Source organism: Thermobia domestica, chromosome 13, assembly GCF_964235325.1.
Source record: "Thermobia domestica chromosome 13, izTheDome1.hap1.1, whole genome shotgun sequence".
Taxonomy (NCBI): domain Eukaryota; kingdom Metazoa; phylum Arthropoda; class Insecta; order Zygentoma; family Lepismatidae; genus Thermobia; species Thermobia domestica.
Genome location: NC_137466.1, coordinates 139,673,163 through 139,700,597, shown reverse-complemented (window position 1 = coordinate 139,700,597; position 27,435 = coordinate 139,673,163). Strand labels below are relative to the sequence as shown.

General features: G+C 35.2%; 1 protein-coding gene across 2 annotated transcripts in view; it reads right to left on the bottom strand.

Annotated features, from left to right (window-relative positions):
- The window catches only part of LOC145668580 (putative sodium-dependent multivitamin transporter), a 113,286-nt gene that overhangs the window by 48,869 nt on the left and 36,982 nt on the right, over nucleotides 1-27,435 (bottom strand). For both annotated transcript variants that reach the window (XM_081736587.1, XM_081736586.1), the window contains exons 2-6: nucleotides 24,722-24,859; nucleotides 15,787-16,008; nucleotides 13,880-14,104; nucleotides 7,142-7,257; nucleotides 4,227-4,346 (exon numbers count right to left, since the gene is read on the bottom strand). In XM_081736587.1, coding sequence (XP_081592713.1) covers nucleotides 4,227-4,346; nucleotides 7,142-7,257; nucleotides 13,880-14,104; nucleotides 15,787-16,008; nucleotides 24,722-24,841 — 803 coding nt within the window. In that variant the 5' untranslated portion in view covers nucleotides 24,842-24,859. The remainder of the gene's footprint in view (nucleotides 1-4,226; nucleotides 4,347-7,141; nucleotides 7,258-13,879; nucleotides 14,105-15,786; nucleotides 16,009-24,721; nucleotides 24,860-27,435) is intronic.

Here is a 27,435-nt window from a genome sequence, read left to right as displayed (position 1 = left end):
CTTATGATTCTCTTCATACGATCTGTAAGAACTGGTCATTTCCTGCTTCATCTTAAGGTACTAGAAAAATTTGTGAAGTATTTCTTCGCTCTTGACCTGACTAACTATACAAGCATGATATCTTGGTACTTGGCTGAAACGAAGCAGGTAAAACTGATGCATCCAGATGTGTGGGCTGAGTTCCTAAAAAGAAATTGGGTAGTTAATAAATCAGCCATACCATTTTGTGCTTTGGGATCCGACGAAGCACTTGAACATGAAAACAGGAGTATGAAAGTTTTGGGAGGCATCAAAAATATAACCCAGAAGAAAAACGCACTAACAAGATTTTTCTTGATTGCCCCTGAACTGCCCCTGGTGGCTATTCACGAAAAGGGACATTCAAGGCACAGGTCTTCCTCCAACCAGAGCGGCTCTTACACCTTTCATTAAAAGGGTGAACTTCCAAGTACTATTGTGGAAAAGTGCCGGAAAATCACATCCAAGTCTGCCAAGCGCACTAGATTGTGGATGGGAAGAAGAAACCAGAGACGAAAATAATATTGTTCCTGTGATGTGCACACTACCTTGCGCTCCAGAGACTGTGTTGCAGTTGATTCGCTGCGGTTGCACAGTAAGTAAATGTTTTTTGGCATGCAAGTGTCGATTTCGAACCATGCGATGTACGGAACTGTGTCTTTGTCGAGGAGATGAAGATCAGTGTGTAAAAAATGACTTACGATGGGAAGATTCAGAAGATGATAGTGATGAGACTCTCGATGACTAGTGACAAACCATACGAGTTACATCGTAAGGGAGAAACCTTAGAAATAGTATATAAGGAATGCTCAAGTGAAAAACTATCGGTGTGACATCATAAGAGAGAAACCTTAAAAGTATAGTGTAAGGAGTGCTCAGGTGAGAAACCATAAGTGCGACATCGTAGGGGAGAAACCTTTAAAATATGATGTAAGGAATGCTCAGGTGTAAAAGCATCAGTGTTACATCATAAGGTAGAAATCTTTAAAATATTGTGTTAGGAATGCTCAGGTGAGAAATCATAGGTGTGACATCTTAGGGGAGAAATCTTAGAAATATAGTGTAAGGAATGCTAAGGTGAGAATCCAAGTAGTAAAAACCGACTAACGAACTGAGTGTTTTTTTATAGTACCGATTGGGTCAAGTAGAAAGTGGGTTCTCTAAATAATAGATAAATGAAGTAAATCAAACCCCAAGGTTGATTTAAATGAAGCAAATCAATCTATATTATAAACAATAGTATATACTTATTAGTTACAAAAAATTCTCACAAGAATAAATATTTTCTGTAGGTGTAACTCTTTTACATCCAAAACTGTGTAACTCAAGGATATATTTCTAAACTAATTGTATCACAGAGCATCATATTAAAGATATTAGATATAAGTACGTAAAGCCAAGGTTAATTATGTTGCTTTTTTTTTTTTTTTTTTTTTTTTTTTTTTTTTTTTTTTTTTTTTTTTTTTTACAGTTTATGTTTGTGTTGTGCTTTCGCTATTAAATTCCACAAATTCTGACACCTACCATTACATTAACTAGTTATTTTGTGTTAGTTTTAAATATACGACATCAATCTCTCATTTCAAAGCCACCAATCTGGCCTATAAGTTTATTTCATGCTGATTCCGGCTACCTGTGACGGTTTACAAGTTGTTTACCTTTGAATATAAAGAGATGGATAAATAATAATAATCTAATTTTGATACTGAAGCACGCCATATTTAAAATATGGAGTCGCTGTGGCAGCAAATTGTTCTAAAATAAAATTTATAATGTATTATTTACATTTTTGCACAATCAAGAAAATTTTAATATATAATTTGTAGAAGTTATAGCACTCTAAAACCAGAGAGACGAATTTCACTGGCGGCCATATTGTTTCCCCCTCCCAGTTTCCTGCCTCGGTTTTCAGCTTGCCACCTGGTACCACATGATTAGGCACCTTCTAGTGAAGGCATTAACTCAACCCGTAAAGATCCTTCACACAAAACTCACGAACTTACAAATGCAGATTTCGCCTAATTTTACTAGCCCTATATTAAAAGCTGTAAGGTATACACATACTGAAACATAAACTAGTCTAGCTCTGTTAGTTTTAAAGATAAAGAAATGGCATATACCTCGTTGGAAAGCCCTTACACAGACCCACAACATTTGTTTCAGGGTGATTTCGCCTATCTGTGGTAGTTTACGAGTTATTTTCGTTTGAATATAAAGAAAAGAAATAAATAATACCGAATTTTGGGATTTAAGGGCGCCATATTTAAAATATGGCGTCGCTATTGCACCAAATTGTTCTAAAATGGAATGTTTGATGTGTTATTTACATATTTGCACAACTTTCGAGGTTTTAATATAAAAGTTGTATAAATTATAGCACTTTAAAGCCAGAGAGACAACTGTCACTGGCGGCCATTTTGTTTCCCCCCTCCCGGTCCCCTGCCACGGTTTTGGGCTTGCCACCTGGTACCACATGATTAGGTACCTCCTAATAAAGATATTCCACCTACCCGCAACATCCCTTCATTCAAAATCCCACGGACTAGGAAATATTGACATATGCTCCTGCACTATTTGGGCTGAGCGCATAGTAAGACATATTATACAGCCTACAGTGAATGAAAAATTATAACAGAATTATCTTAATTTTAAAAATCTATACAGCAACGAAGTTCACTGCTACCCTAAATTTTCCAGTCTTTGACTACGATTCCATAAAAGGGACATTTCTGGTCCTAGAAAGATGGGAGTTTGACACCATGTCTGTGATTGGATATACAAAGGTCACTCACCAAGTTTTGCGATACGGACAAACGATGCGGCAGTCAGAACTGACGTCACGAGAGATGAAAGACAGGTGGAAGCAAGGTCAGGTGCAGTTCGTATGTAATTAGGCAGTGAAAGCATTACAAAATGTCGAGGTGAAGTTAAAGCCGTGATTGTGTGGCAATTAGCCGTTTTAATTTCTCGCACGAATGCTTGTAAGCCGTGATGATTTCAGATGATTCTCCTCTCATCCCCAGTACACAGGGGGTTAAAGAAGTACTGCAAATATATTGATCACCAACGTTGAATACGATCGGAGATATGTTCTGGGTAGGAATTTCGTAGCTTCGGTGGGAGGGGGAATCTGAATCATCACTGTTAGAAAGAAATGTGAATTTAAGAAGAGTATATTCAGCCTTCAAGACGGCAATGAGAACATCAAGACTCTAAGAAAAGTGTCTTCATTATCAACCTGCACAATTACATCAAGATACGATAGGTTTCCTTACTTTGGATGCTACGCTCACTATTGGAGGAAGTGGAATGGGCCACAGAACGTTCAAACAATTCAACAACGGGAACTCCTACAGTAACGGATAACAAAACTTGGATATATATTGTTATAAAGACAAAGGTACTAAACGAAGTGTGGTATTCGAAAATAAAGGTGGTCTCCAGTGATTGAAAAAATCAAATTCTTCATCAAATCTCATGCAGGGTGGCTGGCCTGAAAAAAGCTTTTTACACTTTTTCGACCGAGTGCCCTCACCGGGAATCGAACCCAGGACCGATCGCACCATATCTACAGAACGAATAAGGAAATAAACTATAACCCAAATTAATGTTATATGCTAACAAACTGTACGTTTCGTAACATAATACAAGGGTAAGTCGAAGGTTTTGCAATATTTCAGTCACTTACTTGGTTTATGCAACAAGTTACAATCTCCGAGTGCTAGTCATTGGATACGCCTTTATAGTTTGGCGGATGACCTCAGAATCCATGGCTTCTGACCTACCTGACCTTGGTGATCAACGAGGATCTTGTAACGCAGTGAAATATCTTGTCTTGAACCATCCAGTTTTTTGCTGTGATCAACTCCACTTAATCTTTCGCTCAACAAGTGTTTAAGGTTGCTTCCGGTGTGCTTTGGCCCAGTTCGAACTAATAAAGCAAAAGTTCCAAACTGGACTCCGTTGCACCTTCATCTTTGCAGGTATCAAATCACAAAGAATGCAGCACTCTACAACTTTTAAAGGAATAAACTAGCATTATCTACATTCGTGCTAGCAAGGAATATCGACACTTAAGTACTTCGGTCACATGATATACAATGACAAGTTTCAAAAGATGCATGTATGTCAATATTGCAAAACTTAGGACTTACTTTTGTAATTAAGATAAAGTAGTAAACTTTCAACAAAAAGCAACTAAAACTTACTTTACTGTTAGTAATCGTTGAACCTGAGCTTGATTAACAGCATACACAGTAAGATAGGTAAATGCTCCACCTATAACCTGAGTCCAAAATGTTTGTCGTACTGTCAGATCGGGATCAAAACTGAAATAAAGTCAATTTTACAACTTAAGCATTGCAGTAAACATGAAAATACGTTTAGCAATATAAACGCTTATTATTATCTTATCATTACCACGAAACTTAACTTTGTTTTTCCTGTTTCTTTCTAGTTTTAGATCAATACTATGCCAAATATAGTACTAAAATAAAAAGCTCTACGAACTATTAACAGATTTCAAGAATTCATAGAAAAATGTTCTTTGATCTGAAAATGGTTTTAAAGTATGAAGTCAAATTTTACAGACTAGTTGATTGTTTTTCCTTTACGTTCTTATCAAGCACCGAGGTTATAAAGGCCACGACATATTTATGTAAACTGCGAACCGCGCCAGTACTGCATCTAGTGGTTAGGAGGTATACACAGATCATCTCGCAACACCACAGCGCACAAAACGTCCTTCCCCACTACACTATCTCGCCTTTAGCAGAAAAGGATTACAAGACTATGTCATAAGTTCTGACTTTACAAACAATTTTTTTTTATTGATAGAAATGCATTTTTTTTTAGATACTTGTGTCATTAATTTGATCTTTATATAGATAATATTACTACAAATCCTTAGTAACATGATGGTGTAAGTTGCCAGAATCAAAAGTTCTATTTAAAATGTATACTAGCTGTTACAACATTTTATTTTTGAGAGGATATCTTGTATTGTATAAGCATTCTAAGCACAAATTTTGTTCTTTATAAGTACAGTAAAAAAAGAAAACAGATGGAAATTAGACTTGAGTAAAAGGTCACATCCAAAAATTTGTCTAATATGATTTCGAAAAGCACAGGGAGGAAATCTTGACAGACAGACCTGGAACCTCAAGAATGAATACCAATAATTTTATCACTTTGTTCATTCATGCGTAATAAAAACAACAAACTTGCTCGATATTAAATTCCACTGTCTACAGAACATCAAGGTAATATTATCAGACTAAAGATAGACATTAAACTATTATTATTATTTACAAAAGTCATTATGCACAGTAACTTAGTTCTCACAATAGAATTATTGTTGTGATTTAGTTTAAAATTCTATATTTCCAGTACCAATTTTATGCCTACTATTTGCTGTTAAACTTGTCATGACCAAGAGGTGTCTTCGGACTACCCAAGGCTGATTTTTTCTCTACAAAAAATTATCTGGAGAGTTAGATACTTTGGTTTCATGATTTTGTCTTAAAATGATTGAAATTTTATACACGCTTGTTACTGACTTTACTTTTTTGCTTTTATAATTATTACTGGCAGGATATATTGGTGGGACTACCCTGCTTAGTATGAAGTGTCTTATTTTCTTATTTGTTAAAAATGAAGAGTTTACGAAATATGTCCCTCACTGGTCTTCCTGTCTCTCATACTATCTAAAATTGTACCTAAATGAACATTTCAAAGAGTTATTTCTGATTTTGGAGTCAAGAACTAGTTTACTACAGTAACAGTCTTTTTTTCTTTTATTTTTTTTCAGCTGTCCAATATTTAATTTCTCTTGTGAATGGCATAAAATGTATTGTTCTTTTAGTTCTAATAATTTCAAAAAAAAAAAAAAAAAAAAGAATAAATAAATCTAATATAAATAAAATAGAGTTTGTTTGTGTGTTTGTTTGTATGTCTGTCTGTGTGCGGCCTGGAAACCAAACGAGTGGACTGAGAGCTACCAAAATTTGGTCACGGGTACCTTGGTCCAGGCCCCAGATCAAGATGAAGCGTTTTGTTCAAATTTCGAACCAGGGAGGTCTCAGGGAGGCGTTTACCAGGACCGGCCTGGAGACCAGACAAGTTGACCGAGAGTTACCATATTTTGGTTACGGATACCTTGGTACAGGCCCCAGATCAAGGAGAAGCATTTTTGTCAAAATTCGAACCAGGGGATCTCAGGGGGACGTTTACCGGGACATGTAAAAGTAGTAGAAAATGACTGATATTAGTGTCGAATTCATAGTTTTCGCGGTCGCTTAGATCAATGGTAAAAACTCCGATCGCATTAACTTCCAAATTCACCCCATTCGGCTGCGGGCCGGGGGTCACCGGGGGGGGGGGGTATACCGAGACGTAAAAGTAATCCAAAATGACCGATATTAGTGTCAAATCCATAGTTTTCGCAGTCGCTGAGATCAATGGTGACATTTCTATTAGCGATGACTTGCAAATTCAGCTACCATCGTATGCGGGCCGGGGTTCAGCGGAAGGGGGGGGGATGCAAAGACATGTAAAAATAGCCCAAAATGACCAATATTAGTGTCAAATCCATAGTTTTCGAGGTTGCTGAAATGAATGATGATACCCCACAGGCGTTGACTTCCAAATACAGCCCCCATGCGAAGGATGGGTATATTCAGCTAGTACTAAATAAAGTTATTTACTGAAAATTACACAATTCAAAACAAAATATTACACTATCTCTAAAGTTATTCTGGAGTAGTCATAATACCCCGCTTGGTGTAATAAAGGTGTCGGAAAGCTTTGCAAGGAGAGGATTAAAGTACAAGAATAGAAGCCAAGAAAATATGTATTTCTAAGGAAAATCTTGAACTTAATTACAACATTATCTTCTACCATGTTATATAAAAACTTATTGTGAATAATAACAATGCTGCAATTTTCTTCCCTTTTTTCTTAATTTGTTCAATTAATTAAAAAAAAAAAAAAAAACTAAGTTACCAGAAATTGAACAAATGCTCTTCCATTTAAGAGAAAGAAAACGAGAGAGAGAGAGAGAACATTTCAATTATTCACACGATATTAACTGCTACATTATCTGAAACTCAACCTTCATACTTACTTCAAGAATTCTAATCTATGTCCTTCATCTGCTCTTTCCCACACAGCACTCAATCCGCCTGCATCAATAGCACCCTTGATTATGACACTGAATATCGCTGCGAACATTAACAAAGACTGTGAAAATAAAATTTTATGATTGAAACTCGATCAGATGTTTACGATATTCCTACAAAGAGTATATGTAGGCTGTCAGAAAAGACTATCCAAAAGTAAAGCCTTATATTTCTCTTCTTTTTCCAGATAAAGACACAAAACTTCCTAGGCAGCCATACAAAGTGTCATCATTTCAGCTCTGCATGCCAAGAGAATAATCTGGTATTCTCAAGGTTAACCAACAGATGGTGCCACACAATTTAGAGCAACGGATTTTCATCATTCAACAGTAATACAAATGCACCAGCCAGGAAACAGTTTGCCGAGTATTCTACAAACAGCATGGGGTAAAACAGGAACTAACACGACATACGGTCAATATTATGATCAAAAAATTCATCATGGGAATGGTAGAATGTTTTAAAGGGTCATACTGGTAGATTGTCTACATCAACGTCAGCTGCAAAAATTGCTGATATCCAAGCACTCTATAAGCGCAGCCCACTATGATCACTGCGTCGTGCAGCATGAACACTAGATATTTCCCACATTAACATACGGACAATCCTCAAACGCAATTTGCATCAATAGCCGTCAAGGGTGTCACTTGGGAAGGACAGGAGCCACACAAAATTCAAATATACCACTCACTCTGGGACCAGTCAGTAGATCAATTTCTGTCTCAGGTCGAGAACAAGACAGGTGGGTAAAGTTTGGTTTTCGGACTAAGCTTGCTTATGCCTCGGTGGTTACACTGACGAACAGAATTGGAAATTCCGGGACACAAAGAATCCTCACATTGCAAAATAAAGAACAGCCATTTAACCCTGGATGTAAATGAAATGAAATGAAATGAAATCTTTGAGTTTTACGTCCCACGGTTATGCCGGTTAGGCTAATGGAGACGGTGATGATGAGTAATGAATGAAATGGTGGAATGAAGAAAGTGGGAGGAAACGGGAGAACCCCGAGAAAACCCACGCACACGGTGTTTGTCCACCACAAAGTTCACTTGGCGGGGGCTGGGATCGAACCCGGGACCCCAAGCACCAGAGGTGAACGCTCTACCACTGAGCCACCGCGGCCCCTTAACCCTGGATGTATCACTTGTTTAGTGTGCGCTCTCTAGTATAGGGATTCTCGGGCCAGTATTTATTGACAAAACTGTTATTATTGCTCAATACGTAGTAATTATCTAGCGCTCATTCATCCCATTAGTACAAGGGATACACGCCATTGAGAGCGTGTGGTTCATGCAAGACAAGGCACGGCCACCCGCACACAGACTGTGTTTGACGTCCTACAGGAACATTTTGCTGACCGGGTTATTACACTGGACTACCGAAACGCCTATGCTGTGGGGATTGATTGGCCACCGGACCTCATTTTTTTTTTTTTTTTTTTTTTCTGAGCTTACGTTAAGGACAGTGTGTATTGGAATAGGCCCAGGATGCGCGTTGACCTTACAGAGGTCATCGAAGAACAAATACAGTCTACTTCCACCGAGGTGCTCGAGTCTGTGACTCAATTTCATTATACTCCTCCTTACGTGGTCAATAGTGGGGAATTGCACGTAGAACACAAACTGCTGAAAATTTCATGTGATGCCATCTGTAATGCATTTTGAATCATTACATTATCTGTAGGATAGTGAGCACAATACAGTTCTTTTGGGATAGTCTTTTTCTTCAACACCTTATATTAGTAAATATTATTAATTTTAGAATATGAGGAAATATAGTTAGTTAATTCTGAAACTACCAAATATTTCAAAAGTTTCTACGAATGTACTGTAAATTCATAATAATCACAAACTGTATAATCTTGCAAGTATCCTCAAACAAATTACTGGTGTATACCTACCATTATTACTTCACTAGTACTATTTATACTTGTATCACAAGAGCTAGAGATTCAACGTGAACAATTTTCGAAACGATCTTTGTAAAGCTAACGGCGCAAGAACTTCGGAATAAATTAATGTGAACGAAGTTTGCTTGATGTAGAAAAACGTGATTCGCCATATTTTGCAGAAAAATCGTATTCAAATTGATAATATATTCCAAAATTATTTGGAAAAGAAAGTCAGCAATGAAGCAATGAGAAAGCGGTTTTGCTTTCAACTGTATGATCACACACAGATAACAGCACTTAGAAAAGAGAACTACGTAAAACAAATAATAAGCAACACGTTAATACCCCACCAGGAGGTTACGGTCATATAAGGGTGAGGCATAGGTTTAGCAATATTGGCATACATATATCGTTTGGAGTACGTATCTCATGTGACTGAAGCAGTACAAGCTGTCAAAGGTAATCACTAGCACATACATAGTGTAGGTTCCTCCCTTAGAAGGTTGTGCAAAGCTGGGTTTTATACGAGATTTAACAGCCGCATAGATGAAAGTGCAACCAAGTCTACTTCAAGAAATCTTGCTTTATGATTTGGACCATAATGCCCAGGAAGCAACCATAAGCATCTCTTGTGAGAACGGTAAAGGGACAACTTATTAAAATACTGCAACCAGATAGTTCATGGATTGCAGGAACCTCGCCTATTCACCTAGGTCAGGTAGGTAAAAAAAAAAGTGGATCCTGAGATCATGCTCCAGGCCATAAAGGTAAATCTAACGATTAACTTTACATTCCGAGGTTATCACGTGAGCTAGTACAGGGTCCCTACTGATCTGGAGAAATCTATTTCCCTGACTTCTCCATGATCTTTGGCAGGAAATTCCCTGACTTTTATGATAGGTGTCGGATGACGTTGAAATATAAATAAGGAATAAATAACGGTGAATATTTATGTATGAGAACATTTATTCTATAGAGACAAATAATAATCAATTGCTCATACGTACATTTCACTTACCTCCCATAAAAATCTGAGCAACGTCCCACACTGTGATCATTAATGGTTGGCTAAGCTGAAATTGCTGTACAATTAATGTTAGAAAAAATATATTTTATAAAATTTCCCTGACTTTTCCTGATTTCCAGTGTCTTTCTTTAACTTTCCTGATCAGTAGGAACCCTGTAGTATTTCACACTCCAGTGAGGTTCACCATCTTCACGACCTCGGCCAAAGCACCCGGAGCTGCCGAATTGTAGCTCACGAATTAACCCCAGTCCAAGCACAGAAGCGAATGGTGTGTGCACAAAACTCTTGGAAAACCTGATGGCCTATCTTAGCCGAAGAGAATATTAACGTGCGACAAAATGTGAATAATCTTCCGAAATCCCAAGCAGTGGTTAAATATGGGTCAGGTGCCGAAACCTATCGTCCAACACGCACGTTTAGAACACGTGATGATCTGCGCCTTATAATTCATGAGGCCTGGTAGATTATGAGGGGATAATTAATTATGAGTTCACTCCAGGCAGTTTAACTATCAAAATACTATCAGGTACTGATATTCTACTCCAAACAGTTAGAGCGTATTTAGCATTGTGTGTCAAAAATATTTGCATTGGTGAACAGAAAGCGAGCTCTTCTGCAATGAGAGAATGCAAAACCTTACACCTAGAGGCACGAGTTTTTCGCAACACACAATAAAACGAAATACGTCAGAATTAAGTAATTTTTAGTTTCTGGACGTTTTATGATATTCTATGTGTATTTTCATTGGTTTCCGTTGCGCGATAAAACGCGAAATTGCCATTTTTGCACGAAATTTTAAAAATACGTTTTCATTAATTTAAAACACCAGTAATTGCATGTAGTAGTGAACCGGACGTTTTTTTTTTTTATTTATTTTTTTTTTTATTTTTATAATTTGCCGTCCGTTAAAAAATGCAAGCATCTGATTATGAAGTACCATACTTGGAGTTTAACAAAGTGGCTTATGAACTCTTGACAAGGGATTTGTCTGGAAGGTGCAACGTAGTGAATGTTTTAAATGAACAAAAGTTCTGAAGTGATGACTGTTTGAAGTTACTTGTAAATGCACTTATATATGTGTGGTTCCCAACAAGCAATGCTAATTATGAGCAGTTTTTTTTTTTTTTTTTTTTTTTTTTTTCAAGTGTGGACTGGTGATAAGTAACAAACGTAAAACAATGGAGGAGGAAAATGGGGAAACTGTAACATGTTTATGTTTAATTCTTAAATATAACTTGGGCCTATATGTTTCAGAAGACAGCAACTAGTCATAGTAAGTTTAGTTACTGATTTTCCTTTAGTTTGAGGGGTCGCGGTGGCTCAAAAGTAGAAAATGAAATCTTTGAGTTTTACGTCCCACGGTTATGCCGGTTAGGTTAAAGGAGACGGTGATGATGAGTAATAAATGAAATGGTGGAATGAAGAAAGTGGGAGGAAACGGGAGAACCCCGAGAAAACCCATGCGCACGGTGTTTGTTTACCACAAAGTTCACTTGGCGGGGGCTGGGATCGAACCCGGGACCCCAAGCACCAGAGGCGAACGCTCTACCACTGAGCCACCGCGGCCCCTAAAGCTCAAAAGTAGAGCGTTCACCTTTGATGCTTGGGGTCCCTGGGTCGATCCCCATACAAACCAAGTGAACTTTGTGGTGGACAAACAGCGTGTGCGTGGGTTTTCTCGGGATTCTCCCGTTTAATCCCACTTTCTTCATTCCACCATTTCATGCATTTCTTATCATCGCCTTCTCCTTTAGTCTAGCCAGCGTAGCCATGGGACCTAAAACAAAGATTTCATTTCATTTTTCCTTCAGTTTGATTTTAAAAATATATAATTTTCTATAAGTGAAATTTACTATGTCAAGTGAAATATTCAGTGTATTTTATTTTTAGGTAATTAATGATTTATTTCGGTAGTGCTCTATGAAGAAAAGGAACAATTACAAAAGTGTTAGGGAATATCTTTTCCACAAGAGCTACAAAATGCAACAAAACGCGAAATATGAAAAACGAAACGCGAAAATTTCAAATTCTTAGTGCGAAAAATTCTTATACTTCTCGAAAAACTTGGAATAAACCCTAAGAACTTAAGAGAATTGTGCTGCTGTTACTCCCAACAAATAGTTCTATCTTTGCATCATTGGATTATTACTTGTTCTGATCGATGGTTCACTCAGTGCGCTCGCAATGGCTTAACAATGGAAGCGGTGGAGGAGATATTCGCATCTAAACAAAGAACTGGTACCTGGGTGAAACAGAAACGTGGCCTTTATTTTTAGTGCTTTGTATTTGATGCATAAGGCAAGTAACTGACTGAAATATTGCAAGGCTTTTGACCTACCCTTTAATAACTAGCAGATACAAATACACATCACGTTAATACAAACTATACCCTCATATTATTTTAAGAATGCTGGATAGTATTATACAACGGAAGTTTTTTCTACTCATTTTATTGTAAAATTAACAAATTAAAACATGCATTTGATGTAGTACCTCTTAAGGATCATACTTCTTCACTCCACAGATATCAGAGTGTCTTGTTCATATTCCATAAATAAATGTTTTATTAATAACTCTAGAATATGAGATAAATTGTTTCCCATTTAAAGAACACAGAAGGAGTAATTTATTCTTGAGGTTTTTCTTAAATACAATTTCCTTAAATACGACTCATGCGATTTTGTTGGAACCTCATAAACAAATATTTCATTAATAACCCTCATATACGGCATGTCATTTCTAATGTAAATATCCTCAAAGGATACTTTTACTTTTAAGGGTGAGTTTTCTTTGAATGAAGTTTTCCCAAAACACCTTATATTTTTTATTCGTACTTCACAAATACATGTTTCAGTAATCTCTTCAACTTAACGTGATATTGTTTAAGAAACTGGAGTGAGGAAGTTTAGTACCGATGAGGAGAATGAAAGATATGCACAACTAAATCAAGAAGAAAAGTCAGCATCAGCACATCATGCACCATAAGAAAAACAAAAGTTTGTTTGAACATGCAGATCTACCCACGGATATTGAAACTTATTAAGAGAATCATATAAACAAAATTACATGGTGGTAAAATCTAAACCTATCTTAGTACCCGGTACTTTTTTTCTGTATGGTTCCATTTTCCTCTATATTTCAACTCTCTTGGGGGTCTTGGGCGTGAGCTATTATTTTATAACTGGAAAACACTAACTTGGAATTCTGTTCTGCTTTCTGTTTTATTTCTCTTTTATAGGACAAGAAATTAGTACAGGATGCCCAATTAGTGTTTTTCAGCTACCAGAAAATAGCTCGTGTCCAAAAGATCCGAGAGGGTTGAAATATAGAGGAAAATTAACTCATACAGAAAGGAAGTACCAGATACTAAGATAGGTTTGATATCACCTTAAACAAAGAGGAAGGTTCAAAATTCAGTTAAATTTGGAACATTTTATTACAATTAAAAAGAAAAATAGAAAGAAAAGAAATAACAAGAAGAAGAAGAAGAAACTTAATATTATAAATTTGAACTGAATTGTAAATTATAAGAATATTTGATTGGCAGATATTACACTATAAAATTTACACAATGTAACAATTAAAATTATATCACAATAATTGCACAATATCCTAAATTAGTGCAGCATTGATGATAAAAGATGTCAGTTGCTTGAATTTTTTTCTTTTCTTTCCTTTTTTATTTCTTTTTAATATTAAAAGACCACAGGTAGAATCCAGTTGTATACTAGTTGACTGCAATGTAGAAAGCCGATTACTTACCTGAAAGACATCAGTTATTAACACAGCTTTCATCCCACCTATTGTCGAATAAAATGTACATACGAATCCCACTGATAAAATAGCACCGATTTTCGATATTCCCGTAACAGCAGACAACGCCAAAGCAGGAGCAAATAATACGATGCCCATGTAGAGGATCATTTGAAGAGAAAAGGCACAAGACGCTACTAGTCGTGTCACTATACCAAACCGCTGTTCCAAGTACTGAAAAGAAAATAGTAATTAAGAAATCTGCTGTCAAACAGAAAATTGGAAGATAACATAGATAAAACATTTTTTTAAAATGTGAAACGAATGGTTAGAATTTCTCCTCTTTATGGCTGAGTGGTTAACCTCTCTGTGCACATGGTCCCGAATCTGATCTCCGGTGAAGATACTTGTCTCGCATACAAACACGAGTATTGATTTGAATCCTACTTTAAACAGTAGTCCCGTCTTATATAACTTCAATGCTGAAGAGGGGTACTACAATCTAACCAATCAAAAAAAAAAAAAAATCCATCAAGTAGATATTAATAGTTTTTCAAAATAGTGTATAAATAATCTTTTAAAAATAAAAAATAAAACTGTACATAAAACTGGAAGTTAACTCGAAGTTTCGTGTATTGACAGAGCATAGTTTATACAACTTCGCAGGCCATTCTATCAAACTTTCTCGCCTTGCAGATATACTTCTCACTGCAATCAACTGTAATTTTAATTATACGGATGAAAGCTCGCGGTGCCTCAATGGAAGAGCGCTCACCCCTGGTGAGTGGGTTACCTGGTTCGATCCCAGCTCTCGCAAAATGGACCTGATGGTGGAGAAACATCGTATACGTGGGTTTTGTCGAGTTCTTCCGTTTTTTTTTTTTTTTTTTTTTTCACTTTCTTCACTCCACCACTTCGTTCATTATCATTATCACCGTCTTTCTTTGTCTCAAAGCATAATCAAGGGACGTTAAACTAAGAAAGAACGAAAGAAAAAAGTTAAACAGAAAGTCATACTGGATTATGGCACATTTTAAAATTACCAAATCGTAAGTCTATTGCTAGTAAGCGCACTCAGTTTTGAGAAATTTTTCTCTATGACACATAATGTTATGCAACACACTTGGAGAAATCCAACAGTATAGAGGAAGTGCAAGGTTCATTCCTAACCAAGTACACTTGTTTCCAGAAGGAATGTCCACTTCGAATACTCTTTCTTTTGTAATAAAGAGAAAAGAAAAAAGTCTTCGCGTTAAATATACAAAATATTTTACGAAATATATTTGGTTAAGGTTCAAAACCGTCTCTTTTTGCCACAATATGGCCCCACGCAAAAATACAGTAGAAAAAAATATATGCATTTAGATGATTACTAAAAATAGTCATCAACAAAAGCAACACATGTGTTTAAATTTAAAATGTAAAACAGAACTATTATTATTATTATTATTATTATTATTATTATTATTATTATTATTATTATTATTATTATTAAGACATGTCACAGCAATTCGAGGCGTACTCATGGCAACAATGAAGCAACAACATAGAAACGTAGTACTTGAGTCTTCTTATTAAAACTAAGCTCTAAGGCTAAATTTGGAACTGGACTGTAATGGTACATGATTTATCCACATGATGAATAGAAAGACATCGGTTCATTTTGCTGAGTGTCCTCACATACAAGTACATACAATAGCCTACACGTTCGATTGATTAATTATCTATTTCCATGTAGTTGCTTCTTTCGTCTTGGTTCAGTTTGAGAATGAACCATATGTAGGGTTGAAATGTTGGGTGGTTTACGATGAAAACTTTGAATGGTAAACTTAAAGATACTTCGGTAGTTTATTTCAAACTGCCACTCGTACATAATGTAATCGTCACATTGAATAAACCTGAAAATTATACTTTACCTCATATGCACTTGTCGCCTGTAGTTTGAAGAACACTGGAAGATACCAATATGCTGCTATTGGCGTTGCTAACCCGTAAGATAAATTTATTAGAACGAATTGGGTCCCAAAATTGTAATTCTCTGAGCTCACACCAAGTAACGTGACTGCAGACATGAAACTTGCCATAAGAGAGAACGCCACGGGGATAATAGACATATTTCTGTCAGCTAAAAGATATTCCTGTAACGTAACAAAGGAAAGTCATGTGTAACATATCTGAATCATGAGAGAAAGTAAAAAAAAATATATATTTACAATATGTAACTCTTGTGGTCACTCCACTAACATTTCATATATAACTTTTTCGTTAGCCACCTTCTATCATTTTCCGTAGTTTTAATAGACTAAAACACAGTTAACTTTACAGGGAAACAGATAAATACAAGACTTTACCCTTATTGTCGTTCGGTAGTGAAAATGAAAGGAAAATTACGTACACGCACACACAAACGATTCAAGATCAAGACAGGTGATATTATTATCTTCTAGAACTCCACCAACATAACAATGATGACTTGGCTGCTCGACTCGATCAGACATTTCGATTAAAAAAAAAAAAGTTGCCTCATATTCAGTGTATAGTATTTTATAGTTAAGATATCTCGTTTCAGAAGCAGGTAGACTTACAAAGCTATTAATTTTGACTTTAAGTAGTAGACATCTTTTCCGTTCACACAATACAATAAAAAAATAAATATGGAATACAAAGCGGTTTAAGAAATAATCCAAGAGTAATAACATGGTCGTCAATGCTAAAGTCATCGAAACTTTTATATATATATATAACTTCACGATGCATCACTGAAGTACAAGAACTTCGACTTTTAATAGAAAATAGTGGATTGAGAGGCACATCTTAATGTAATATATTGGTGCAACTTTACAGAACCACGGAAGGGGATGAACGCCATACTGTTTTGATTGCTAATTTGCTTCCTCATTGAAACCTACTTCCAGTAAAGCGTTGGCGTACAATTGATTGCAACTTTGACTGAACCAAACCCAGTGTTTGGTTACGTGATAAATGCCAGTTGGAGTATAGAGCAATAAATTTGACGCTTGACACACACGTTTAATGCATATATATTAATGAATTGAGACATTTCCAGTGTGTTTGTAGAGATGGAGGAGATATGAATAATTTGAAGGTAGGAGACACTTTCCTGTAAGTACTCTAGTTTCCTCCCTTGAAAGATTTTCCCCAAGTGCTCCCTGAATTCCAAGTTCCCCGTGACAGTACAATTAAAATGTTCTGAAAACAGTTTCCCAACCTCTTGAAGTTTGATTCGTCTTAACTTGAATATATGCGTGAGGTAGTTTATAACGAACACCAAGAAGAGCTGTAATAAGTGAAAAAGCACAAATGCTTTACATTTGCATTTTAATTACAAAACCGGCCACAGCACTCGTTCGATGTCGAGTAATAAGATACTGCTTCTTACTTGTGTATAATATATTCCATCCTTTTCTTCTTTATCAAATTTCTGTAAACTTTTCTTTTTGATGGCCACTTTCTAAGCTAATAATCTTAATCTACCGAAACTGCAAAGGCTATTACCACAGAGGTTGTCCAAAAAAAGTCTACCAAATATTAATAGGAATTATTACAAAGGGTACGTAATGTCAACTTTTGGTGGAGCAGCAAGAATTCTTCGATTACAAGATTAATAATTTTGATCTTAAGTGATGGAGATATCTTTACTAGTACAAACATTTAGTTCTCATACATCCTATCCGACACTAAATAGTTCAAACATTCAGTACCATACATCCTAACTCTACTAAATTGTGTAAACATTTAATTCCCATACACCCTATTCCTCACTAAACAGTGAAAATATTTAGTTTCCATACACAGCCGAAGACTAGTTAATAATAATTAAAAAAACATTAGTTTCCAGTGAAATAAAAACAGGTGAAACTGTTAAGCAACGTTTCATTAATTCTTATTATCCAGCTATGTAAGACCGGTTAGTGCTCATGAGGAATATTATTTCGCTACAAGGGAAATTTATGGAGGACTTCTGGAAGCAAGAAAAGTAATGTTATTAAGAAGACAACCAACGAGATGTAGTTCCATAATAAACGCTAGTTTTTTTCAGAAGATATATGCTAAAGAAGGCAAAAACTTCCTGCCGAAAAACATTCACTTTTAGATAATTTCGGTGCTTTTGGTGTAAGTATTTTAAAATAAACATTGAATATGATCCTATTAAATCATATAGCGTATTAATTTAAATTTTAAGTCGTCTTCAGAACATGCTAACTCCAGCATTCTTGTGAATAACTTAATTCAGACGTTAAATTGAATAAGATCTGAGCGAACGAAATTTTCAAGGATGTGAAAGAGCTGGAGATAGGTTTTCTGAAAGTGAATGAAATAAATTTGTTTCTTCTAGGGCAGTAGTTCTCAAAGTGGGGTATGTGGGACCTAGCCAGGGGGTCCGAGAGGCCTAAAAATTAAAATGTGTTGTAATAAAATGGAACTCACAGCTGTTATGCAAGAGTTTTTTTTTTTTGGTTACTAAAAAGAAAGCAATTAGAAATTATTAGCATCAATTACCCGTTTCGCTAGGTTAAATTAAGAAAAAATAGTAATATGGTTCGTTAGGTAGTCACTTTTTACTATTACTAAAGCGCTCCTTGATAGTGGTCATTTTCGATGATTTTTATATATCCCCTCTCTTCCCCATGTTGCAGGCCACGGCATCGGAAGTCTTATTGTTCACCCAGCGACCCCGAAAAGTATGAATTCGACACTGATATTGATCATTTTGATTATATCTATCTATCTATCTATCGATCTATATATATATATATATATATATATATATATATATATATCCTCCCCTCAAACATTTTTTGCGGGGCTGAATTTGGATTTAAATGACATCAGAAGTGTCACTGTTCATCTCAGCGACCTTAAAAACTACAGATTCGACACTAACATTGGTCATTTTCGATCATTTGTAAATGTCTTTCCCTTCCTTTAAGTTACATCGTCAAAGTGATGTGACAAAAATCATTTCATGTTCGAACTTCATCTTGGTTGAAAATTTGATCGAGATCGATTGGGTAGTTCAAGAGTTATTAGGTTTTATTTCTTTATATATATATATATATATATATGTGTGTGTGTGTGTGTGTTCCCTTCTTTCCCCCTCCCCTAAGTTCTACCGTCAAAGTGGTACGACAAAAATCACCCCAGGCCAGAACTTCATCCATATTGAAAATCTGATTAAGATCGGTCCTGTGGTTAAAGCGTGATGAAATCACAAAGACAGTCACTTTTATTTTTATTCTTTTTACATATATCTCCCCCTCTGCCTCCCCTAGACTGCACCGTAAAAGTGAAATGATGAAAACATCCCAGGTCTGAATCTTATCTATGTTGAAAGTTTGATCAAGATCAGTCTGGTGGTTCAAGAGTTATTAAGCTTTATTTATTTTTATAGATTTCTCCTCTCCCCTCTCCTACGTTCTACCGTTAAAGTGATATGATAGAAACCACCTCAGGTCCGAACCTCATCTATGTTGAAATTTTTTTTTAAGATCGGACAGGTGGTTTAAGCGTGATGAAGTCACAAAAACAGTCATTTTTATTTTTATTTCTTTTTTTTACATATATATATATATCTCCCCCTCCCCCTTCCCTTCGTTGCACTGTAAAAGTGAAATGAAGAAAACATCTCAGGCCCGAACCTTATCTATGTTGAAAGTTTGATCGAGATCGGTCAGGTGGTTCCAGAGGTATTAAGTATTCATTTTCATATATTTCCTCTCCTCTCCTCCCCCTCCCCTAAGATCTACTGTCAAAATGAAACGATAAAATACTTCTCAGGTTTGAACTTCATGCATGTTTGAAAATTTGATTGAGATCGATCGGGTGGTTCAAAAGTTATTAATTCGCGAACATAGTCACTTTTATTATTATATTTATTGATTTTTATATATCTCCCCCTCCACCCCTGCCCTACGTTGCTCCATCAAAGTAAAATGACAAAAATCATGTCGGTCCCGATCCTCATCTACATTGAAAATTTGATCAAGATCGGTAGGGTGGTTCAAGAGTTATTAAGTTTAATTAACCTTTTTCTATGTCCTCCTCCTTCCCCATCACTAAGTTCAAACGTCAAAGTAAATAGCTAAAAACACTTCCAGGCCAGAACCTCATCTACGTTGAAAATTTAATCGAGATCGGTCGGGCGGTTCAAGAGATTAAGAGTCACAAACATAGTCATTTTCAATTTTACAATATAGATAACTACATTTGTAAATTTAATTGATTTCATACTTTACTAAATTTCTGCCCTGAAGCTGGTCAACCGTTATATAGGACTATTTCAAAAAGGATATGCCTTCTTTGTTAGGGTACTTTTTCAAAAGCAGTTGTACATTAATTGCAATACGAAGAGCAGTTGCAGTATGAAGAGTTGTCTAAAAAGGCATTAATTACACGACGCTTAGAAATTTCATGGATTTTATCTTCAAGTGGCGGAAAGGTATCACTACTACTACCAATTTCAAATTATTTTAGAAAAATTATAAAGTAAATATTAGTCATTCGTATGCTTATAAATGTCAAGCCTTTCCCCAATTTCGGGAGTTGAAAAAGAAAGAAAGAAAGAAAAAGAAAAAAATCCCTCCCAAAATATGTTCCTAGATCCGCCACTACGAATAACTCTTGACTCAAATTGGTATGCGTGTGCACTTTGAGTATGAAGAGTTGTCTAAAAAGGCATTGCAACATTTGATGCCTTTCCCTACCACTTACTTATGTGAACAGACCTTTTCTGCTCTTTGCAGTATTAAAACTTTAAAGCGAAATCGTTTTAATGTGTAATCGGATCTAAGATTGATGGCGACAAAAATTATTCCAGATTTGAATGCGATTATAAAAAAACACAAAGAATTTCATTCCTCAGATTAGTGACCCCACATTTGAGAACGTTTTGTATGAAGTGAATTTCCTTCTTTAAAAAACTTGAAAGTTTCTGTATTTTCAATTGAAATTTCGTTCACTAGGAAACAATCATGTACCTTTAGAATAAATTACTTATTGCATTGCTTTCTTGATCTTTTCCTTGTCAGTGGTAATTCTAATTAGTATATTTTTAATACATGTGAAATTTCAGATAGCATTGCAAGGGGGTCCTTGTTATCGAAAAGTTTGAGAACCACTGTTCTAGGGTAAGAGAAACCTAAATAGTTCAAAGTACTGTTTCCTTCTAATTTAACTGTGGTTTTAATTTTTGAATGAATATTATTTAGTTTTATGAGAAAAAATTGTAGATCTTTATCAGTCCTATACATAACTAAGGAATAATAGGCAAAGCGGAAATATTTAATGTATTTGAGCTGTTGTTTTTGTGATATATTTGTCTCAAAATTATTCATTAGTTACACATTGCACATAAAGTGAAATTGGTTTCAAATGCTAGAAAAAGAGCTTTGTTTTTAACTAGATTTAGTCCTGATGTCTCTGTTAAAGATGTCGAAGATGAGGATGTCAAATCCTTTAAGTGTACTAAATTCACAATGAAGTATGAAGTTAATTGTTCATCTTTTCATATGGGGTCAATAGTTACAATGTAATCAATGTTCTGGAAATATGTCCTAGGGGTATTCTTATTGATCCATTTTATGGGAAGTTAAGAATATTCTCTGATTCCGAAGAACTCAATGATCCAAATGGAAGTGCAGAAACGATTAAATGACGACAATTTAGGACCAAAAATCAATTTTCTCTGCTGCTGAGGACTGTTCATAAGATGTTGTCACTATGACTAAGACCTGGCTTAATGATATTCATAAAAGTGAGAATTATTTTCTTAATACTTCTACCTGTTTTAGAGCTAGAGATTATATGAACCGAACATCTGTGAATGAGGAAGAGGAGTGTTTTGTGCTGTCAACAAAGACATTAAGTGGTTAGAAGAATAGATCTTGAAATGTTTATTTTTTTTTGCTAACAAAACTGGCACGAACTTACTATTACCTTGTATTTATATCCACCCTAACTTATTTCTTCATGTATTCGACAATTTCTTTGGCAACATTTTAAGAATAATTTATCCTTCTCAGTATGATATTCTAATACTTGGTGATTACAATATATCTAAAGTTAATTGGACCAATAGGGATTTTCTTCCTGGCATACATTATTATGCCAAACCAAGGAGAAATTTAGGCATTATCAAATGAATCTCTAGAGATTTTGTGTTTATGAAAACTTCTGTAATCTTGTACCTCGCCAATGTTAGAAGTCATCTTGAATATTGGTCTAATGTTTAGAAAAGAAGCGTACAGCACTTTTATAATGATACTGAATCTGTTCAAACTATCTTTCTTTCCTGGTTACGCTGGAACTTTAAGTTTTTATCACTCAAAACCAATGATAAAATTAGGCACGAACTTGGATCCTTGAAATTATCAAAAAGAAGAAATTTATATGATCTTCCAAATTGTTGTATGCGATTCTAACTGGTAACCTACAGTCAATTAATACTGTTAACTTGCATGTTCCTTACATAACCACTAGCAATCACAACATTTTTAAGTGTGTACCTTGCTCAATTAATGTAATTATCTATAAGTGTTTACAGTCAATAACCACTCTTATATTATGAATATATTTATTGGAGATTTTGGTATTATTAAAAAAGAATTATTCAGATGTCATTCTTCATAATATATGTGATTAATGTTTTTGATATCACTATGAATGGTTGAATTTTCTTTCTAACTTATTATCTTATTTTTGCGTGTTAGTGTAGTTTATATATGTAAACGAAATTGCTATTAGACTTACGTCTGTTCTTTCTTGATCAATAAACAAATAAATAATTTTAATTAATACAGAAATTTATCTCACTTAACATGTGATGTAACACAATACGTAACCATTATCAATACGCATTTTCAAACTTTTTTTTTTCCTATTTCTCAATTTTTATTTATTTATTTATTTATAATAGGTTTCAGATACAGCACTAGGCCATTTTACACTGAAACATTTTAACACCTATGTAACATAACAATAGAATAACAATTTGAAATCAAGATAGTACAGTACAATGGCAACACTACAAAGATAGTTTATTTATAGATGATCTGAAGGTATGCTCATTTGAAAAAACGTCTACGTCTGGTAACTTATTATACGTGCTAACAATTCTGCTCCTTTCCATAACTATCTCTGATTAAAAGGCATATTTTCTTTATTATTATTATTATTATTATTATTATTATTATTATTATTATTATTATTATTATTATTATTATCGAAAGATGTTCTTTAAAAATACTTAGCCTCTCAGTTGACTAAGAAATTTCTCTGACTAAAGCTATAGGATACATAATTCTAAAAAAACAACTTACATTGTAACTTTACTTTCTTCTTTTATTTAAATATTAGATCTGCGCGGAGATTTCTTCGGCAACATGCTGCGTAATCGAATTATTTCCTTTACATCTCAATTTTTTTTAAGCTATCCTCTAAAATACAATCAGAGATGTAAATACAAGGGTCCAGTCGTGCAGCAATAAACCGATGACGAACATGACCTCCGCAAATATCGAAAATTTCAATTAAGAAGAAAATAAAGGTACAAGCTAAGTCACGTTTCTTGAACTTAAAAAAAAAAAAAAAAAAAAAAAAAAAAAAAAAAAAAAAAAACCCTACTAAAACTGATAAAGAAACTCCTGGGCTCACACAAAGGAAATTACCTGAAGTCTAAATGATGCGTTTTCAGCGTCATTGAAACAAGAAACGTAACTCAACTCAGTTTTAACATGTAAGGATCCAACACCAAAGTGTGAATGCTAACTATATTTAGCTGCAAACAATACTCATTTTATAAAAGAAAAACTTGTACACTTGTCCTTTCATAACGGCCGTCTTCGCTGTCACAGAGAAAAAGGATAAATATTTTACACTCATAAATACATTTATTTATGGATGCTATAGGACACACATTGAACACATGGATTAATGTTCTTACTTTAGTGTTCGGTTCAGTAACGAATTTTAATAAATTATCATCAAGTTGAAGTCTATATAAATAAAAATAACTACGTTTGTGACTTCATACCTCTTGAACGATCCCACCGATCTCGATCAAATTTTCAACATAGATGAGGTTCGAGCCTGAGATGGTTTTTATCATTTCACTTTGACAATGCAACTTAAGGGAGGATATATTTAGGATTAGGATTTAAGATTTCTGGGCTTTTGGCACCTAAGGCCATTTAGGGAAGTCACGTTTGAGGGATGATTTCCCTCGGAGAGCACACTATCCGGGGAAAGGTAAGGAAGCGGCCTGGGACCTATAAAGTTAGGTACCATTCCGGCATTTGCCTGGTGTGAATGAGGAAAACCCAGGAAAATCTCATTCAGGATGACTGGCATGAAAAAGCTTTCTATACTTTTTCGACCGAGTGCCCCCACCGGGAATCGAACCCGGGACCGCTCGCATCGAAGGCAGAGAAGATATTTAAAAACGATCGAAAATGTCCGATATTGGTGTCGAATCCATGGTTTTCGGGGTTGCTGAAATCAACTGACACTTCCGATGCCGTTCAAATCCAAATTCATCCCTTTATGTCTAAAATGAAACGTATTCTACCGTGCGAAGAAAGGGTATTCTGCTAATAATTTAATAAAATTCATTACTGAACCGAATACTAAGGTAAAAAGTTTGATATACCTGTTAAATTGATATATTAAATTACCATTTATTCGTTGATATACCTGTCAAACTGAATCTAAGTAGTTTTCTTCGAAATTACAAAGAATCCATCAGGTATGGCTACAAATATCAGTTTCTGTTGTCCTTTGCCTTCGCTAAATACTTTTACATCAACTTTTAAGCTTAAGTATAAAACTACTTACATTCACTGTTCTCTGTTTTCCTCCAGTAAATCGGTAATAGACCCCTATGGCAGCTGATATTACCAGCATGATAGCGAAGACGATATAGTCCACCGTACCAAAATTCTCTGTTACAGCCATCTTTGCTTTAATGGATTACTATAAAGGAAAAGAATGTCAAATGTAAGTATATCATTACAGAAAGTGTACTATTCTATAAGATAACAGCTCGAAAAAGAAAGAAAAAAAATATAATCAGCTCTTATCTCTAAGTTATTCTTGGTTCGACGTTTACTACTATTTACGAGAAGATTCTCTGTCTTCCTGCTGAAGTCCAATAGCAATAAATTAATATTACCATTTTAAGAAACACAGTTAGTTTTATTTTATTTTTATTTTTATTTTTTTTTTCTTAATTATCATTAATATAATTTTGGAGGGGAAAAATGCATAAGAATCTGACAGTATTGAAATGCCTCACTGTGTCTCCGACTGTTTAACGCACGAGCTTTTTTGCTTGTATGTTCGATTCTTAATGGAAGTTCTTGCCTCAGATGTAATCGTGAGCCGAGTAGAGATTCGGATCCCATTTTAATCAGTAGGTCCATCTTGTACATCCATGGAATTATTGACTTCCTCCTAATAAGCGCCTTGATGAGGTGATAAAATCGTATCTGCAAAGTTTTGCAATGGTGTAGCAAGTCTTGGTATCGAACATAACTAAATCGGAATTTAGAGGGACAACCAAATTACAGAATGTCTACTAAAATTCCAAAATGAAATTTCGTGACTTTTTCTTTACCAAATCATAAAATTTCCTAACATTTTCAAGAGGAAATTTGCGTGCCAATTAGGCCAAATTTTCATCCCTGCGATAGAAACGTACTTTGCTTGCGATTTGGTAGCGTCTAAAGCCAACCATAGACATTTTTGGAGGTGAATTTTGACGTTTTACAGAACAAAATTTTCCAATCTGTACTTACATTTGTACAGTTTAAAAAAATCGTGACCCCAAAGCTAAATTTCGTGACTTTTTCGTGACCGATAGACACCCTGAAATTACCACAACCTGCTAGGAGAGAGATAACAACTTTTCGTCAACGTGATGCTGCAAATCTTTATATGTAAAAAATGGAGAAATAGATAACTTAATTGAAGACTTGTAGTAAAATTATAAGTCCGTAAGTCCAATTTTTTATTATTGGCATAATTTAACGCAAACTTTTGTCACTATTTATTCATTGCTTACTGAGAAACTTGAGAAAAAAAAAAAGTCTAATGTTATTACAGAGTAAATGAAATGAAATCTTTCAGTTTTACGTACCACGGTATGCCGGTAAGGATAAAGGAGACGCTGATGATGAGAAATGAATGGAATACTAGAATGAAGAAAGTGAGAGAAAGCGGGAGAACCCTAAGGAAACCCACGCACACGGTTTTTGTCCAACACAAAGTTTACTTGGCGCGAGCTGGGATCGAACCAGGGACAACTTGGCTCAGCGAAGAGGTAGCAACTGCCTTAATATATCTTATCTAGAATTAATTTCCATCGTTCACTCTTAACTGTTAATCACAAATATTTCTTATTTTCATGCTTTATTTGCTCTTCACTAGAAACATATTCATCTTTACTATACACAAAATTAGTAACTTCCAACTGTTCAGTGTTGCAAACTACGTACTATTCAGAAATAACGAAAACAAATTATCCTTACCTTCTCATGTTTCCACCTAACAATATAAGAACACTCTACTAACTTAAATAAACTTTTAGAGGTGGGAATGAAGGCGGAGTCTCCTATCAAATATATGTCCGTAGAACATCAAAAATTCCAAAATACATACTAAACTGTATTTTGTAATACCTGTGGCTCGTATACTTCTTGCCTGTACTATACTGCCATACAGGGGAAAATTATATTCATAAAATATGAACTTCTCTTAGCACAAAATGCACTCTTCCTACTTTAGAAAATCTTTCTTAGGTAAGAAGTAGTAATAACAGGTGCATAGTGACTTTAGAAGAGCTGAGTATAACCACAGTGTGTGCTCATCTATTATAAAAGTACATTGTATAAAACATGAATCGTTTAAAACACAAACCAACTTGTGCTATGTGGTTACAAATGCTATCTGAGTCGGAGCAGGAGCGCAGCAGGCGGCACGAACGTCAGCGAGGGGTGCGTTCGGAGGAAGCACGCGCATCAGTGACGGTGGATTTAAGCAGGGTTTGCCCAAGTGAGCTGGACCCACCTGGAAAAGCCCACTTTAAAACCCACCTGGGTTTCTGAGCTTTTTGTTAGTGTATTATTGGTACAACTAAGGTGATCACATTGAAAGTGATTTTTATCAGATTTTAGACTTTCCTTGGGAGAATCAGGTGCTTTCACGTTAAGGTATACATCATTCAACATGAGACCTTTATAAAGTTCTGAATGCACTGAATGAATTATTTAAAAAAGCTTAGCCTGAGATAGTCATAGAACAAATTAATTTATGGATTATGCTTATAGCCTATTCGAAGTAAAATATGTAGTTTTGTACTTTAGAAAATACTTTCCGCAAATAGTGTTCTCGTGGTCTCGGCGACACCGAGGGACGTTATCACTCATACGTTTGACGGGTTTAAGGCCATAGGTGTCGGTACTAATAGTAAATATATAAATACATTAGTAAAACTATTAGTATTGTTTCTTACGTTTGATGTAAAACACAAGTACTCTTCAGTAAAATTT